Source organism: Pollicipes pollicipes, unplaced genomic scaffold, assembly GCF_011947565.3.
Source record: "Pollicipes pollicipes isolate AB1234 unplaced genomic scaffold, Ppol_2.1 Scaffold_6686;HRSCAF=7923_pilon_pilon_pilon, whole genome shotgun sequence".
NCBI classification, from domain to species: Eukaryota; Metazoa; Arthropoda; class Thecostraca; order Pollicipedomorpha; family Pollicipedidae; genus Pollicipes; species Pollicipes pollicipes.
This window is the reverse complement of record NW_023596921.1, coordinates 22004745-22020051: the sequence shown is the minus strand read 5'-3', so window position 1 is coordinate 22020051 and position 15307 is coordinate 22004745. Positions and strand designations below refer to the sequence as shown.

The window sequence follows — 15307 nt, the reverse complement described above, 5'->3', positions numbered from 1 at the left end:
AGCTAATATCAAGTTGTAGCCAACGGGTGGACGAAAATGACGGCGCTTCTGAGAAAGTATCCTTGGACGCTTCATGACATCAGATCTTGTATTTATAAGGCAGTTTGAGGGCATATTTCATGCGTGCAATTTTTAGATTGATGAAAAGAATGGATTGGCCCCTAAAAAACCGCGAAGTGGGGGTGGAATCTGGTGGTAGAACAGGAAGAGTGAAGGAAAAAACTGTATTTTTCATGTTTCCGCAGCAATTTATCTGTCCAGAAGACAGATTAACACGGCGCCCGCCGTCTGGTAGCGCACTTGCAGTGCCGAAACTTATCGGTTTTACGGAAGTTGAAACCCAGACCATCCTTGTCCTTGTTCTCTAGCTTGCGGGCGGGCATGTTCAAGCTTTTTGATGTAATTTGTTTTAATAATGCATTCTGAAGTAAATGGACGTTCTCACGCAAACATGACACAACCTTGCTTGTTGTTTTAAATTCATTTCGACCAGTGCTTTTCAACAATAATGAGGGCCCCACTACACTCAACAATAATGAGACTCCTTATTCCCTTCCGGGCAAGGGGCCTCTTGACTAGAGCACCAGGCGTACATTACCGTTTCCGGTCAAGGGCTGATGGGCCATTCCGTCCCATCGCGAAGTGTCCTCTGGCTATCATCCTGGTGGCACGGGGCAGGATCTCCTGGTCGATCCGGAGGCCATTAGAAGGACATATCATGCCACATTGTCCCCATCCCTGACACGGGAGGACTTCTGATCCGCGCAGTTAGCCCCGGATCAGCACAGGAACCTTCATTGACGCAACAACATCCCTGATCACCGCAGGCAGTCCAATAGTTTTCACATATACCCCAGTTCCATGTTTTGCTGTGTTCCTCAGAAATATTGAGTTCTCCCTGAGTGCAGATTGCTGATGGAATGGGTTTTATAATTTGTATTAACATGGCTAGCCCATGATCGTCTTATAATGCTCAAGATCCTGTCAGAGCTGATTACCAATAAGAAAACTACGTAATATGGTGTTGAACATGCGTGCTCACAAGTCATAGTGATAGCAGCCTCGAAGCCCGGCGTTGCAGTCACCAGGCCGTGCGAGGTCATCCTTGCGGCTGTATACCAAGTGAGGCCAATGAGCAAACGGAAAAGATGACGCATCTTGAGGGAGATGGCTGGTGAGCTAGGTAAATCGGCATGCATGTTTAATGCAGTGCAAAAGTAAGCCAAATGCAGCCTTAATCTGAAAAGTGGGGGGCCCGTTAACATTGCTGGCCCCTACCTTGAAAAGTTTGGGGGGGGGGCATGGCCTCCTGGCCCCCCTGTTCCTACGCCCATGTTTGTATGGAGGAAAAATTCGACATAGGTCATTCCCCTAGGCTGGTAGATTTCGACAAATGTTATTCGCATGAAGAACATTGGGGCAAATTATCATTGAACTGGACGATGCGTCGAAAGAACATTTCGTCAACTTGACATATCGACAAGAGACATGTCGTTGAATTGCCTTTCGGCCTTGAACACTTCTTTTTATGACATGACAGGAAAAAGACCCATCAACAAATAATATTCAGCTAAATCGATCCAGCAAGAAGCCGGTCAGTTAGATGCCTCTCAGTTTTGTCCGGATGCAGTGCTAGAGTACCTAACCATAATGTGGGCAGGTGCGGATAGGTCACACAAAACCGGTCGATTGAGCGTGGCACAAGTTTCTTCTTTGGCCAGTAACTCACACATTAGCTGGAGTTGCCACGCCTCTGTTGTTCAATTACACCGGCAGCGTTACTTCAAAATTTCATCTTTAATGTCCCCGAGAGTTCAACATGATGCTTTTTTCTAAGCAACGTCGTTTGAGCAAAATTTGTTTCGGAGGTTCCGCTCTGAAGCTCTCCTTTACATTTGCACCTCTGCCAACCCGCACACACACGCTACTCACTGTGTCTCGGACTTGTGTGAACACCTTGAATGGCAGTATTTTTATGCCAAAGGGGTGAAGGTGATGATAACACCAGTAAGAAGTGCATGCGTGGCAAAAGTTACACCACTTCCGCAGATGACAGCTTGCTGCGTGTGCAGCTGCATGTCTGTGAATTAGTAGCTCCGTGCAAAACCTCACTTTAAATCGATCACGACGTGTTTTAATTTCATATTTACCTACGCCTGTAAGATACCATGCCGACTTGGACGTCATTTTGGTAAAATGATGTGGGTGCAACACACAGCTTGCTTCCTTCGCAACGTTTTGCGGTAAGGTTAGTCATGGCAGAGTGCCAACTGCTCAGTGTATGAAGCTCGTTTGAGGTACAATCTTATGGTTAAACAAAATTATTTCTTCCGTTAAGAGACCTGTATTTGAAGGACGCGCTTGTGAAAATGAGAAAGCGCGCGGCTTTGGGCAGGGCAGCAGCTTCGAAACCTTCCTGGTGCAACAAACACCGGTCGGGTTAACTGCTCTTCAAGGGCACCAGTTCCGCACAGTGGATCCAGAGATGTCGTTACCGAACTACCACTACCGTTTGCGTATCGACTGTACGGTAGCAGCCAGAACAAGTCTCGCTGTCGCTGCGTGAAGCATACTAATAAACGGATAGCGGCCGGCCAAGAAGCGGCCGGTCATGTCGCAGGTGAGCCGTTTGCTGTACTCGGCTTGCTCGACGGTGGGGTGCCGCTGCTGGACGCTCGCTGTGCTGGGTTTGCTCGACGACGAGCCGCTTCTCGCTGTGCTAGGCTTGGTCGACGACGAGTTGTCGCTGCTGGACGCTCGCTGTGCTGGGCTTGCTCGACGACGGGCCGCTTCTGGACGCTCGCTGTGCTAGGCTTGCTCGACGACGAGTTGCCGCTGCTGGACGCTCGTTGTGCTGGGCTCGCTAGACGACGGGCCGCTGCCAGTCGTGTACCGGATGTAGACCAGGAGTCTCGCGCTGAGGAAAATGCTTGCGACTCTTGTACTTGGCACGGCCCCCATTTTCCTGTGACTTTTGGCAATAACATCGATATTGTAGTGATCTCGGCCAAATGTACGCATTTGGGCTGATTCGTGGATCTATGCGTGGTTAAGCGTAAGAAGAACCCGTTTTGTAGGCGCTGAAAATCGTCAGTCTCTTGTCGTTGTGGGCAAGACGTATGGTTGTGTGCACTGATCCAACTCACGAAGACGCCGGACGGGTGTTCTCAAATCTTTCTGCAGCTGACTCATTTCAGTCTTGCGCATGGTTCCTGATATTCGACGTTGGTATTGGTATTTTGGCACAACTTTCATCACAACATTGAAGTCTTCTTACCCATCGCAATTCAGAAGAGGCACTTTCGCATGTGCGTGACCTGTCGCGCGACCGATTCAAACCTTGAGAATGAATAGCAATACTCAGCTCGTTTCAGGCTCTTGTTCAACGAAATCGTCACAACTGCGGTGGCGAAGATGGCTAGGACACGGCAAAGGGCAAGCGTCCAGAAAACAGTAAGGTTATCATGGCGTTGCTCTGAAATGCATGGCTTTACCGTATAGCTTCCGCTCCGTCAATGCACTGTATCCTTATGGAGAGCTTGCCCTTGTAAACGCTGACGCATTTAAGTGAAAGCGAAAAGAAACCCAAAAGCTAGCAGACACGTCATCAAACACCTTGCGCGTATCGCCTCGATGGAGGGGCTGAGCGGCAGAGAGTGTGTGCCAGCGGCAGATGACTGCGCTATGAGAGGCGTGAAGGCGGCCTGACCTGATGCAGCCCGCCTGTCACACTCCCGTTCCTCTGGTTACCAGGCTTGGGCATCGATTGGCCCTGCGGCCGACGACGGCCCGCGCGCGGCCCGAGTTTATGCAGCTGCCGTCCGATGGCAGCACTGTTCCAGCCAAATCAATAGGCCACGAATTTTGATAAAGCGCCTGATTTCACAGTTTAGCGTTGATACTCACCTCGTGAGCCAGGCGGAATATTTCGCTGCTCCACCGGCAGCCTGGAATGAGGATGCTTGGATGGAAATGGAGGATACAATAGGTACCCTTTGCTTGGTGGAATGAAACCCGGTTGCTTTGAAGAAACGAAGAACGGGGTGATGAGCTGCTACTTCCATGTTAATGGCACGATTCGCTGGCAGCATTGCGGACACTAACCTAACATACATTACATTCATGCGTCATGACGTGCATTTGTCCCATGTATCTTCATAATCAAATCCCAACCCATGGTCCGCGAATGACGGAAATATCCATTCGGCGCACGGGCCGCGGCCCAGGAAATGAAGGCCGCCTGGGATGGTTTCCATCAGAGGCGCCGTCTAGTGTGTCGTCGGCACACATGGGGCCGGCGCGGCGGTGGGGCCGGCTGCGCGCGACTGACCGCCCGCGGCGCCACAGACGGCCAGCAGCCGCCAGCAGGAGGAGACGCGCGGCGGGGCGGCGCCCGGCTGCTGCGGACGGGCGAGGCGCTGCCGGCGGTGACCATACAGAGGGCGCCAAGGCACGTACCGCAGGTGAGGAGCCTGGGCGGAGCCAACTGGCAGGTCCCCAGTCCTCTGATCTGCTGCGTGTGGTTGAGTTGACGTGATGGTGAGCGAGACGTTTGGTGTGATCGATTATTTGAACGTGCCTCCTTTTCATTGGTTCCTCCGTCCACCTCAGCGCGTCACCAAACACTTCTGCAGAGTTGAAATCATCAAATAGGTGGTGTAGTTACGGAACTTTCATCAGCCCCATCCTTTGGTCAGGCTGTCTAATACAGTATGGTGCTCCAAGGACGTTCACTAATTGCACAGAAAACAAATAGAAAATGAACGCACCATCCCAATATATTGGCATCAAGTAAGTCTCTCACGATATCGCCGTTTTATCGTATGTTTTCAGCCGAGACGAAAATGCCGCCCTAACGAAAGTACCGCTGTCGCCCATTAGCATACCAAAGGGCTCATTCCAATGTAAAAACCTGCAGGCTCCACGTAGTGTGTGAAAAAAAAACGCTGGCATAAAGACGAGCAATTAATTCGGGGAAGCGCTTGCCCCATCTTTTGAGTCATTTCACTCCAAAGCGGTTTACAGACGGACCTAACTGCTGAAATGAAAGTATTTCTTCGTCACCGTCAACTTAACCATTTGTTGTTATCCGGACGTTGAGTGCTACCAAAGTGCTGTAGTAGTCAGCATGTTTATATTTACCTTGAAACCACTGGGCACAAATCTCGCACTAATTTAGGCGGCACATCCGTTCTGGTGTCAAGTCATAACAGCTGTACAGATTTGTTAAGCGCTAAGGTTTAGTCATCATTTGGGATTGTGATGCTGCACGTAATCGATGAGAAGGCATTGGTACGCTGCACTCCAGTTTTTTTTTTGTAACTACGAGTATTTACGTAGAATCACTCATTTTGTCATGTGGTACTCGACATTAATACAGGTTACATCACATTAGGGATGCTCATGGATTAGGTAAGTATTTGGATTTCAGATTTGACAATCTATGGATATACTTGACTCATCTACAAAACTTCAAAGCGGAACGGAATGGATTGCGTTGAATTCGAAGCTATGGCTCCACAATTGGATTGCAATGGATCTACGCGGATCTACGAGTAGGTGATACGAAACTACGGCGGTGTAGGCCCGGACCAAACATTACTTTTTCATGTAAGGAATTCAAATAGGCGGATCTTGTGGTATAACAAAATAAGATGCACCTGGTTAGGGTGATTGGCCTATGGCAGTGTAAAGCTAGGCTATGGCTGTTTAGCGAAAGCATTTCTAAGGAACCGTTTAATGTGACACAACAGAGTGCTTAACAAAGTCATACATATCTGAGGTAGTTTCTTAGGCAATACACCAATTTAATTCATAATTACCACCAATTCCACCGACACAAGGTTAGGTATGAAGGCCAGAACGAGACCAAACTAATCTGCTTTTTTACTCAAGAGCTTGTTTTGTGGAATAGCTTCTGGTGCTCATTTCGGATTTAACTGCGACAGGGACCAAACGAGAGCTGTTTCAGGAATTTTTTAAAGGTCGAATTAGACCATTGACTAAAGTAACCACGTCTGCATTCCGTTTTATGGGTCATACCGCCTAGCGTAATCCCTGACGCTTATTTGAGCGGCAAAATAACATCAATTTCCTAGGTTTTTGGTTATCTTAACTTTCGGAAAGTCAAAAAGGCAACTGACCTCAAGTGAACACCATTGACCTTTTGTTTACAATAGGTATCTAGGTCAAGACGGTTGCATAAGGAGGTCTGTGGGCGCTTGAGGCACCGATTTGGATTTTGGCCTCTTTTGACCTTTGTTGGTCCCATTTAATGGCCGTGGAACCCCAAATTGGGTGTCTTGCCATCTTAGTTTTTGAAATACCAGGGGAGTAAAATTGCCCCATCCCTACCCCACCTGCCCGAGCAAAGGATATTCAACCGGCTACTCGGACGCGTGCTAATAAAATCTGACATGCGAACAGATGATGCTAAAAAATACTCTTGTTGTGGCTTTGTTTTAAGATTTGGTGCGAACTTTCGGCATGAACAGACCCCATGGTAGCAGTGCTTGGGGCATGAGCCCTAATCTCACCATCAGGTCGTGCAGTTTCAGGTCAACGGCAAAATTTTGTGACGAAAATTTAACGTACCGGGACCACTCGGCACAGCCCGTCATACTCTCTGACGGTCCCTGACCTTTAGGGCGGCTGCTGCCTCTGGCCGCGAGCCATTTCAGCAAATAGCGGGCACCTTGAGGGATCGTGCGGGTTTGTTTCCGGAAATTGAATGCACTGCTGTGCATTTATTTTGGCCGCAAATAAGACAGGACGCTATTAAAGCTACGTCCATGCGAATACAACACGCTATTTTGGTTATTATTTGCGTCCGAGCGTAAGCAGGTTTGAATGGCTGGGAATGAAAATGAATGCTTTATTAGGGCTTTCGTCCATTTTTAAAAAATAATCAATTTATCTTCATCATCAGCTGAAGAACAGACTGTTTATTCTCGTGCCTAGCAATTCAATGCCATGACAGCGTAACATAATAAGGCGATAATATTTTTGTATACACCCTCGGTGCCAAAAATGAGCATATTTTGTTGACATTTCCAAATTTGAGCAGCAGTATGCCATCTGAGGCAGCAGGAGGTACACACTGGCGTTACCTCACGTCTTTGAATGCTATTTCGTGTTTGGATGAAGCCATTTCCAGGAGAAAAAATCCGGTAACATTGCGCGTCCAAGGCCTTGTTTCTGGAACAGACTCACGCTTTGTGAAAGAGACTTGCAAACTCTTTTAAGTGCATCAAACCCACGCTGCAGTTGATGAGCGCATTCAAAGACCTGCAATGAAGCCAACTGAGCCACCGCGATGGATTATTTGTAGACAATTCTGATTGATGGCTGGGTTGGATCCCGAAATCCGATCCCCAAAATTGAACTCAGGAATAATTTTACAATATTTTAGCTTTGTTCTTGTACAAAGTATGACATGCAAAGTATTTAATAAAATACTAGGTGACCTTATACCGACAACATATTTTTTAGCCGTTTAGCAGGATTTCTTGGAGTAGCTTTTTCGTCATACTTCTTGACACGGGCAAAATATAAATATCTGCAGATGATGTCGCCACGTATGTGTTCCACCTGAATGCTAGATATATACGCATGTATATATATATATATATATATATATATATATATATATATATCCTATATTTCAGGCTATATCTCAACCGTGTGGTAAGGATTCGTGATTAAAAATGATCATGAAAACACCGTACTTAACGGCTGAAACGTATAGTTTTGTGGTAAGATAATTTATGATTATATCAAATTACACGTTATGTCCTATTGTTTGTTGACGCTCACTTTTACACGTCAAAATATGTACGTGATATATATAGCTATAGCATGTATATTATGTAGATATATGATACACTTAATATGTATATATGCATCTTATATATAAACATATATAAGATGTATATATATATATATATATATATATATATATATATATATATATATATGTATATTTAGTGGTTGCTCAAATGTGCTCTTTACGATAAGGTCAGTGCTCCAGACGAGTCGGTCGGGTCAGTGCAGCCAGCAGCCCGCCTCAGCAGCTTGGCCTGACCTGGCGCTGCCGGGTCGGCACCAGTTCGGTCGTCGAGCGCCGCCGACTCCTCCACTGTACTATTTTAGAATGTTTTGCGCGCTTCCACGCGCGGCACCGTCTAGTGCGATCGGATGAATGCTATCGACAGCTGTTAAGCTTGCGTGCCTTGGCCTTCGACGCTTAAGTGTTTTGCCTAGTTGTCGAGAGCTACTTTAAGTGAAGGGGCTTAATCATGCCTTAACAGTTAATGGGATCCAGTTGGCTTTGATGTTGTTTTGTTGTCAAAGCATAAAAAGGCCCAATTTCCGCAAAGGTTGACGGGTTTTTTATCGCACTGAGCGAGATTCGATGTTTCGTACAGAGTGCACAAAAGCGCTGAAAAAAAGCTGCAAACCCCGTCCACAAGCCCTGAGGGCCTCCTTAGATGAAACGTATGTGCACGCATTCAAGAGAGATTTAATTTCTAGGCGTATGTTGAATCACCTTCCACCACCATCAGCTCAGAAAAAGTGGAAAAACAGGCAAAAAAACAAACATAAAATTAGTGTCGCCTAGAACATTACTATCATTCGCCAAAGGATTCACGCAACCGTTACAGCAGTCCTTTGGCTTGTTGGGGAGCTCGCTCCCGGCCAGGCTCATGGAGACCCCAGGGCTGCGAGAAGAGCATGGGCATCTCCTCCAGTTGCACAGTCCCTGTCTCCGGCACCGTCACGAAAAACACGGCCAGGCCGCCCACCGTGCACCCGAAGAAAAGGTAGAAGAACGTGCCTTGGTGCGTGAGGGCGTGCGCCAGCGGCAAGAACGTCAGCGACACAAGCAGGTTGAATGACCAGTTGACGGCCGTGGTGATGGAGATGCAGGTGCTGCGGGCCCACACCGGAAAGCTCTCTACTGTGATGGTCCACGGCATGGCGCCCAGGCCCGGCGAGAACGGCGTGATGTAGAGGAGCATGCCAGTGATGGGCAGCCAGGCGTAGGTGGGGCGCCAGTTGGGAGCCCAGGTGAGCCCACCCACACCCAACGCGGCGGTGTCGGCGCAGCGGCCGGCCGCCTCCGACGAGTTGTGGGAGGAGACGATCGGCATGCAGGAGCCGTTGGCCGGCCCGACCGCCAGGTTCCGGAAGCAGAAGCCACAGACGCAGGTGCAGGTGCACGTCGCAGGCGCTGGCCGTTCAACAGGCCGGTCCAGCCACACTAACGGCCGGAGAGGCGCTGGCGCTGAGCTGGAACCTGACGCCGAGCAGCAGCAGCGCCAGCGCCGAGCCGAGCGTGCTCCGCAGCAGGATCGGTCGGCGGCTGGCGAGGTCCACCAGCGTCAGGCTCACCGACTTAGCTAGCACGCTCGGCAAGATGGTCATGGAAGAGAGCCAGATGGCCTGTGACCATATCTCGCACGCCGGCCAGTGTGGTGATGTTGGCACTGTAGTAGATGACCGTGTTGACGCCCGACACCTGCTGGAACAACTGCAGGAGCAACCGGTGAGCACGGCGCCGCGTGGTCGGGTCGCGCAGCACCTAGCTGAGGACAGAGCGGCTGTCGCCGGTCGCCACCCTCGCCCGGTGAACCTGCTCCTGCGCGTCGAGGTCGGCCTTGATCGCCTCGTGCTCGTCCTGCACGTGCTTCCCGCCGCCGCGGATCCGGTGCCGCACGTCATGCGCTTGCGCGTCCCGGCCTCGGCTGATCAGGAGGCGCGGCGTCTGTGACATGAAGGCGAACCCGACCAGCTGCAGGGCGGCCGGCAGCGCGGCTGGACCGAGCAACCAGCGCCAGCCCGCGGGCGCGCCCGAGAGCGCTCCACACGTGAGCGAGGCCACCAGGCCACCGAACGTGATGGCTGCCTCCGTCAGGGTGCCGAGCAGTCCGCGCGAGGCGGCCGGCGCCGACTCAGGTACGCAGATGGGCACGGTCATGCTGGAGAGTCCGAGGGTGAGGCCGATCACCAAGCGGCACAACCGGCTTGCGATCGAACCGGTCGGCCAGCTGGCCGTCCAGCAGCGCGGCCCGCCGAACGCCGCCGACACCACTTGTGCCAGAAGTCGGTCAGCTGGAAATGGCGGCGCACCAACAGCATGGCGCCCGACACCACGCCTAGGTCGTAGCCGAACAGTAGTTTGCTGGTGGCGCTGAGGGAGGTCAGTAGGTAGAGTAGTGTGCCGTCGTCCGGCGGCTGTCCCGGCGCAGCAGGTAACATGGTGGGGCCATGCGGCGGAAACAACTGAGCCAGCGTCGGGCGGCCGGCGGTCCCGGCACAGCAGGTAACATGGTGGAGCCGTGCGGCGGAAACAACTGAGCCAGCGTCGGGCGGCCGGTGGTCCCGGCGCAGCAGGCAACATGGTGGAGCCGTGCGGCGGAAACAACTGAGCCAGCGTCGGGCGGCCGGCGGGCCGAGCCGTCCCGATAGGGTGGCGCTGGCACAGCGGCACTGGAAGGTGATCACGTGCGTCCATAGCATGCTGCGGCACCGGGACCACGGCGGTTGCACACGGAGGTACACGGACTAAGCGGGACCGTTTTGGGTCCCGCTTAGTCCGTGTGAATTACATAACAAGATACATGAGAGAATACGAATGTTCTGGGGTAGTAGTGGGGAACTGGCGCGGTTCATAATTCGTCTCCGTTCTAGAGAAGCATTGTTATCGCAGTCACAATCGATACTTTGCTCATAATCATAATGGATGCAACATTATATCCGCTAGCAAAGCGATGTGTTGGCCTCAGCATTTTTGGTCGGTCCGTGTTTCGATGTCTTCCCACAGTTTGTGCCCAGTTCTGTGCTGATGTATCACAATGCAAACCCGCCTCTGAAAAAGCGCCGTATTTCATCTCAGGAGAGTAAGACAGCCGGTGCATGGTATGTTATGAAAACCTGAAATCAGCCGTGATTAAAAATACAATTGCCTCCCTTTTGTCGTCTGCACTGTTATCTGCAACGAATCGCGAGGTAAAAATAGGGCAGTGCCGCTGCTGCCTCACTGACAATTTGCTTAGGACAAATACCTAGCTCCACGGTGGTTGCACACGGAGGTCTGGGGTCACTTGAGATATCAATCTGCAGTTTGACCTTGATTGACCTCATTTGACCCAAGGGTATTACCTAGAACTTCAAATTTCGGCCAAAGTGAGTTCACGTAAAAGTTAATCTACTATGTGAATTTGATGTGTCTAGCTATCTTAGTTTTTTAGATCTCTATCTTTTAGATCTCAGTGGAGTCAAATTGACCCCCACCCGAGGGAAGGGTGTTCAACCGGCCACCCGGGTGCGTGTTAAACCTTCAATCTTAATGTGCCCATACTTAGCCTGGGCATGATACTGAGTGGCCAGAGAAGCTCGCTGATTCGTGTCTGTAGCAAACGGCTCAAAAACACATAAGAATAGAGTTTCAGAGTAGGGAGCTGGTGATGTCTTTGGATTCAGCTTAGGACGTTCATTTAAATTAAATGGTAGTTGTGATGGGGAGCGATCATTTTATCTATTAGCATTACTATTTATTTTGCAATTCATCTCATTCTTCACTTTTCACGAACGCACGATATGTTCTGCCTCCATAGGAAGTTGGTTTAAAGCCAAAACCATGAATTCTTTTCAACAACTAGACCCAGGTGTTTTATCTATGTTTAACAGACCTGATCTATGGGCCACAAGAAGACGGTCTGGGTTCTCCGAACCCCGCCCTGCAAAGAATGCATACACGCGTGCGGCACGTGGTTGTGGCGTAGCGTGGCTGTGGCTGTATGGCGCCTGACTGTGGCGTTGCGTGGCTGTGGTTGTAAGGCGCCTGACTGTGGCTTTGCGTGGTTGTGGCTGTGTGGCGCGTGGCTGTACTTCTAAGGGTATCCCAATGACGCTAATCTTTCTCTTGTCAGCTTACCATGATCTGTGAACGCCGACCACAAAAGCAAAATGTTGAATAAGATCGCAAATTATGCGGCTTTGAATTATGTATTTTGTTTATTCATTCATGCATTTGTAGCCGTTTATTCGCCCATCTGAAATTTTTGTAGGTTACACATCTTCATGCATATTGGGAGGTATTCGTGTTTCATGGGTTCATGTTTCAGGAGGCCGTGTTTCACATGAGCACGTGTCTCATGGTTTCGGGTTTCAGTGTGCCATGTGTGACGTTCCACGTTCTCCAGCAAGACTCCTGTTTCAGGACGCTGTGTTTCACATGAGCACGTGTCTCATGGTTTCGGGCTTCAGTGTGCCATGTGTGATGCTCCACGTTCTCCAGCAAGACTCCTGTTTCAGAAGGCCGCTGTTGGTCGGACATGAGCGCCGGTCGTAGGCCGTGCAGCGGCTAACACCGCCCAGGGCAGCAAGATGGCCGCCGACCGCAGCCAGCACAAGCTGGCGCTGGACACCGGCCCTTGCGTCAACAGCCTGAACAGCGCCAATGGCACTCCGCAGACGCCCAGCACGCAGGTCCGTCTGGGGTGGGATTATTACCCGGATGTGTGCCGTGGGTGGGATTATTACCCGGATGTGAACCGTGTGTGCTATGTCACTAATGGTGGGCCCTGGACTCCTGGTTGTTTAGAGTGAGATTATTACCCGGATGTGTGCCGTGCGTACTACGTCACTCAGGGTGGGCCCTGAACTCCTGGTTGTTTAGGGTGGGATTATTACCCGGATGTGTGCCGTACGTACTGCGTCACTCGGGGTGGGTCCTGGACTCCTGGTTGTTTAGAGTGGATTATTACCCGGATGTGTACCGTGGGTGGGATTATTACCCGGATGTGTACCGTGGGTGCTGTCTCTCAGGGTGAGTTCCGGACTCCTGGTTTCAGACTGTGTTCGGGACTCGGAATGAAGCGATATTGTGTCTTGAGTCCGACATGCCGTAGGGGAAGTTTTGCCATACATTTTGGACCCCCGAAATTTTGGGATCCGTGAGCCATTGGACTTTTTGGATGAGACACCCAATGATCTTTCACAATCCTAAATATTTCCGTAGTGTGGTGAGGGATCTACTAGTTTATGAGATTAACTCATAGTTTGCCAAATAATCTTCTTGAACGTATAATCTATTTTGAGCTGTGCTCTACAGATCTCAGAGGCTCCTTTTGTTTTTATGCGATTCTGCCCAGGACTTATTTGGCTCTAGGGAACTGCTATTGCGGCAAATGCATAGCATGGTTCGTGTACGACCTCTTCTATCCACAGCAATTTCTTCAAGAAAACCCTGCTGTCCTGTAAAACACTAGCAATGTTTTTGTTTATATTTACTGCTGTATCCAAAGCTCTCGCAGCGACTTGCCTCACTGACAATGTTGTAGCCGTCAGCCATTAGCCAGTCCTACGGTCGCTCCGGCAGAACGGCCGGGCGTCATCACAACCCCAGAGGAGGGGCTCTGTGCAGGGTGAGGTTTGCCGGGGGATGCGTCACACGACCACCGCAGCCCATTTATTTCCTGTCTACGTAATCCACAGTCATGGGTGTAGTTTGATCGTACTGTATTGTATGATTTTCCCCATTCAGTTGGAGATCGCCAGCCCTGTAATTTGGGCTCCAGCTCACCTAACTTTGAGAAAAAAGCGTGTCAGATCCCAGGAGAACCCCGTTTGTTGGCGTATTTTGGGGTGAAGATTGAGGCATTTTCACTGCTCAGCCTCTCCTCGCAACTCATGTTGCGAAACTACGGGGCCGCCGACAGCTCTGAGATAACCATTGCTGGCTGGGAGAGATATCGTCGAAAACAGAATTAAGGCGAAGGAATACCAAATACTAATAATCCGACAATCAACCAATCATCTGTTTTCTGATGTGTATAATGAATGCGCATCGCGTATGTCGGCTCAGATCGTACTGTATTGCCCGAGTGTGGAAATGCAAGGTTTCGTGGAGCTTCCGATTTGAAAATAAATATTGCAGCGTTCATGCCTTTGCTGCCCAAGAGTCGTTTAGCGCCACTTCAAGCAGTTAAAAATGATTCTCCCAGTAGGCCTGCCGGCTACCACGATAAATAGTGTACGGTATATGACCAAGTTCCATGTATATGGTGTACATGACTGTATGGACAGAAAATGTTTCTACACACAGCATGCAATTTCTTACACGTTCTTCAAACCGCACATGATGCGATACGCCAGCTAAGGCCAGGTCGATCGTTTTCGTTTAACGTTCAGGTTTTGTAACCATCCATAGCACATACACTTTGGCATAGGCGGACCTTGTTTGTGCTTTATGCGTCAGTATTCAATCAGTCTGGCAATACCTGTCACGCACATGAAGCATTAATATTTTATCATATAATATCGTAAGATCAAGGCCGTGCGCTCGATCACGTGACGGGGGAGCTCTGAAAACTTCGTTAAGTGCGCTGTGCACGCGCGAAATTTATTACGTGACGGAAGACGAGAGCAAAACACTGTCCTCTGCTCGTTATGCTTTTACGTGTCTACTCTATTTTTATTCATCACTTCATATTTTCATCATCATTCAGAGTAAACATATGTTTTGTGTACATATCAAGTCATGAAACAAATGTTCTGAGGGACGAGGGCGTGCCCCGGCGGCCACTATGTGCTTACGCCCCTGGATATGACAAACTTCGAGAGCCTTGTCTGAGCGAAAGGCGGTTTTTTTCGAAGTCATACAGACCAACCTCTGTAAACAAATGCAACGAAGCAGAACACAAACGGTTCAGTCACCGACGTACTTCACGACAGAGACCCTCAGTGTTGGGTTGCCTGCGCCTAATTCGTCCGATCCCCGTACTGCACCCGTTTTTATTGCCGGCTGTGGCTTTAGCTCCAAACCCTGAAGGAGTTTTTGGAGTGTTTACACACAGCCTTCTTCTTTTCCGCTGATAATGGCAAACGTAGGGTGAATGGAGCTCGTTGCGACTAGAAGCTGCGCGAACAGTAACAATGTGTAACATTTCATCCGCCCCGTATTTCGAGGACGTCTGACCCGTGTCCGCACCCACACCGGCGGTAATATACTGTAATTTCTCCTAAGAATTTACTCAGCCCGCTGTTGATCTGCTCGGGCACCTGTCAACTTGTGCAGCACGCAAAGGCCGCTACCTCGCAACACAGCCCAACCACGGGTATCTCATCTAGATAAATCATTGTACACACTCCCCATGCTCTTGAGACATACCGCCGCGCTATTTTAAGAGATCGGGAGCGGCAGGAGGGGTGCCGGTAGTGTAGTGGTTAACGCGTCCGCGATAGCTACTGCACGTCTGGGAAACCAGAGGTACGGGGTTCGATTCCCCGCAGTGCCCGTCCT

The 15307-nt window shown here is 50.0% G+C and overlaps 2 protein-coding genes across 3 annotated transcripts in view; one reads left to right on the top strand and one right to left on the bottom strand.

Annotated features, from left to right (window-relative positions):
* Positions 1 to 4366: 4366 nt before the first annotated feature.
* LOC119107539 (sodium- and chloride-dependent GABA transporter 1) overlaps positions 4367 to 15307 on the top strand; it is a 30479-nt gene continuing 19538 nt past the window's right edge. The window contains exons 1-2 of one of the 2 annotated variants that reach the window (XM_037231021.1): positions 4367 to 4463; positions 12322 to 12492. In XM_037231021.1, coding sequence (XP_037086916.1) covers positions 12391 to 12492 — 102 coding nt within the window. In that variant the 5' untranslated portion in view covers positions 4367 to 4463; positions 12322 to 12390. Of the gene's footprint in view, positions 4464 to 12318; positions 12493 to 15307 lie in introns of both variants that reach the window. The other variant, XM_037231020.1, reaches the window with a different exon arrangement.
* Positions 8658 to 9979, bottom strand: LOC119108064 (proton myo-inositol cotransporter-like). Its single transcript, XM_037231645.1, has 3 exons — positions 9635 to 9979; positions 9466 to 9532; positions 8658 to 9232 (listed from the first exon to the last, which is right to left on the bottom strand). The coding sequence occupies exons 1-3, from the start codon at positions 9977 to 9979 to the stop codon at positions 8658 to 8660; spliced, it is 987 nt and encodes a 328-aa protein (XP_037087540.1).

Excerpts from the sequence above, each read along its gene's own strand:
- LOC119108064 (XM_037231645.1), bottom strand. The coding sequence starts at position 9,979 with ATGACCGTGCCCATCTGCGTACCTGAGTCGGCGCCGGCCGCCTCGCGC. Across the intron at positions 9,533-9,634 it reads ACCTCGACGCGCAGGAGCAG|TTGTTCCAGCAGGTGTCGGG; the intron begins GTTCACCGGGCG and ends TTGCTCCTGCAG. Across the intron at positions 9,233-9,465 it reads CAACATCACCACACTGGCCG|CGCCTGCGACGTGCACCTGC; the intron begins GCGTGCGAGATA and ends TTGAACGGCCAG.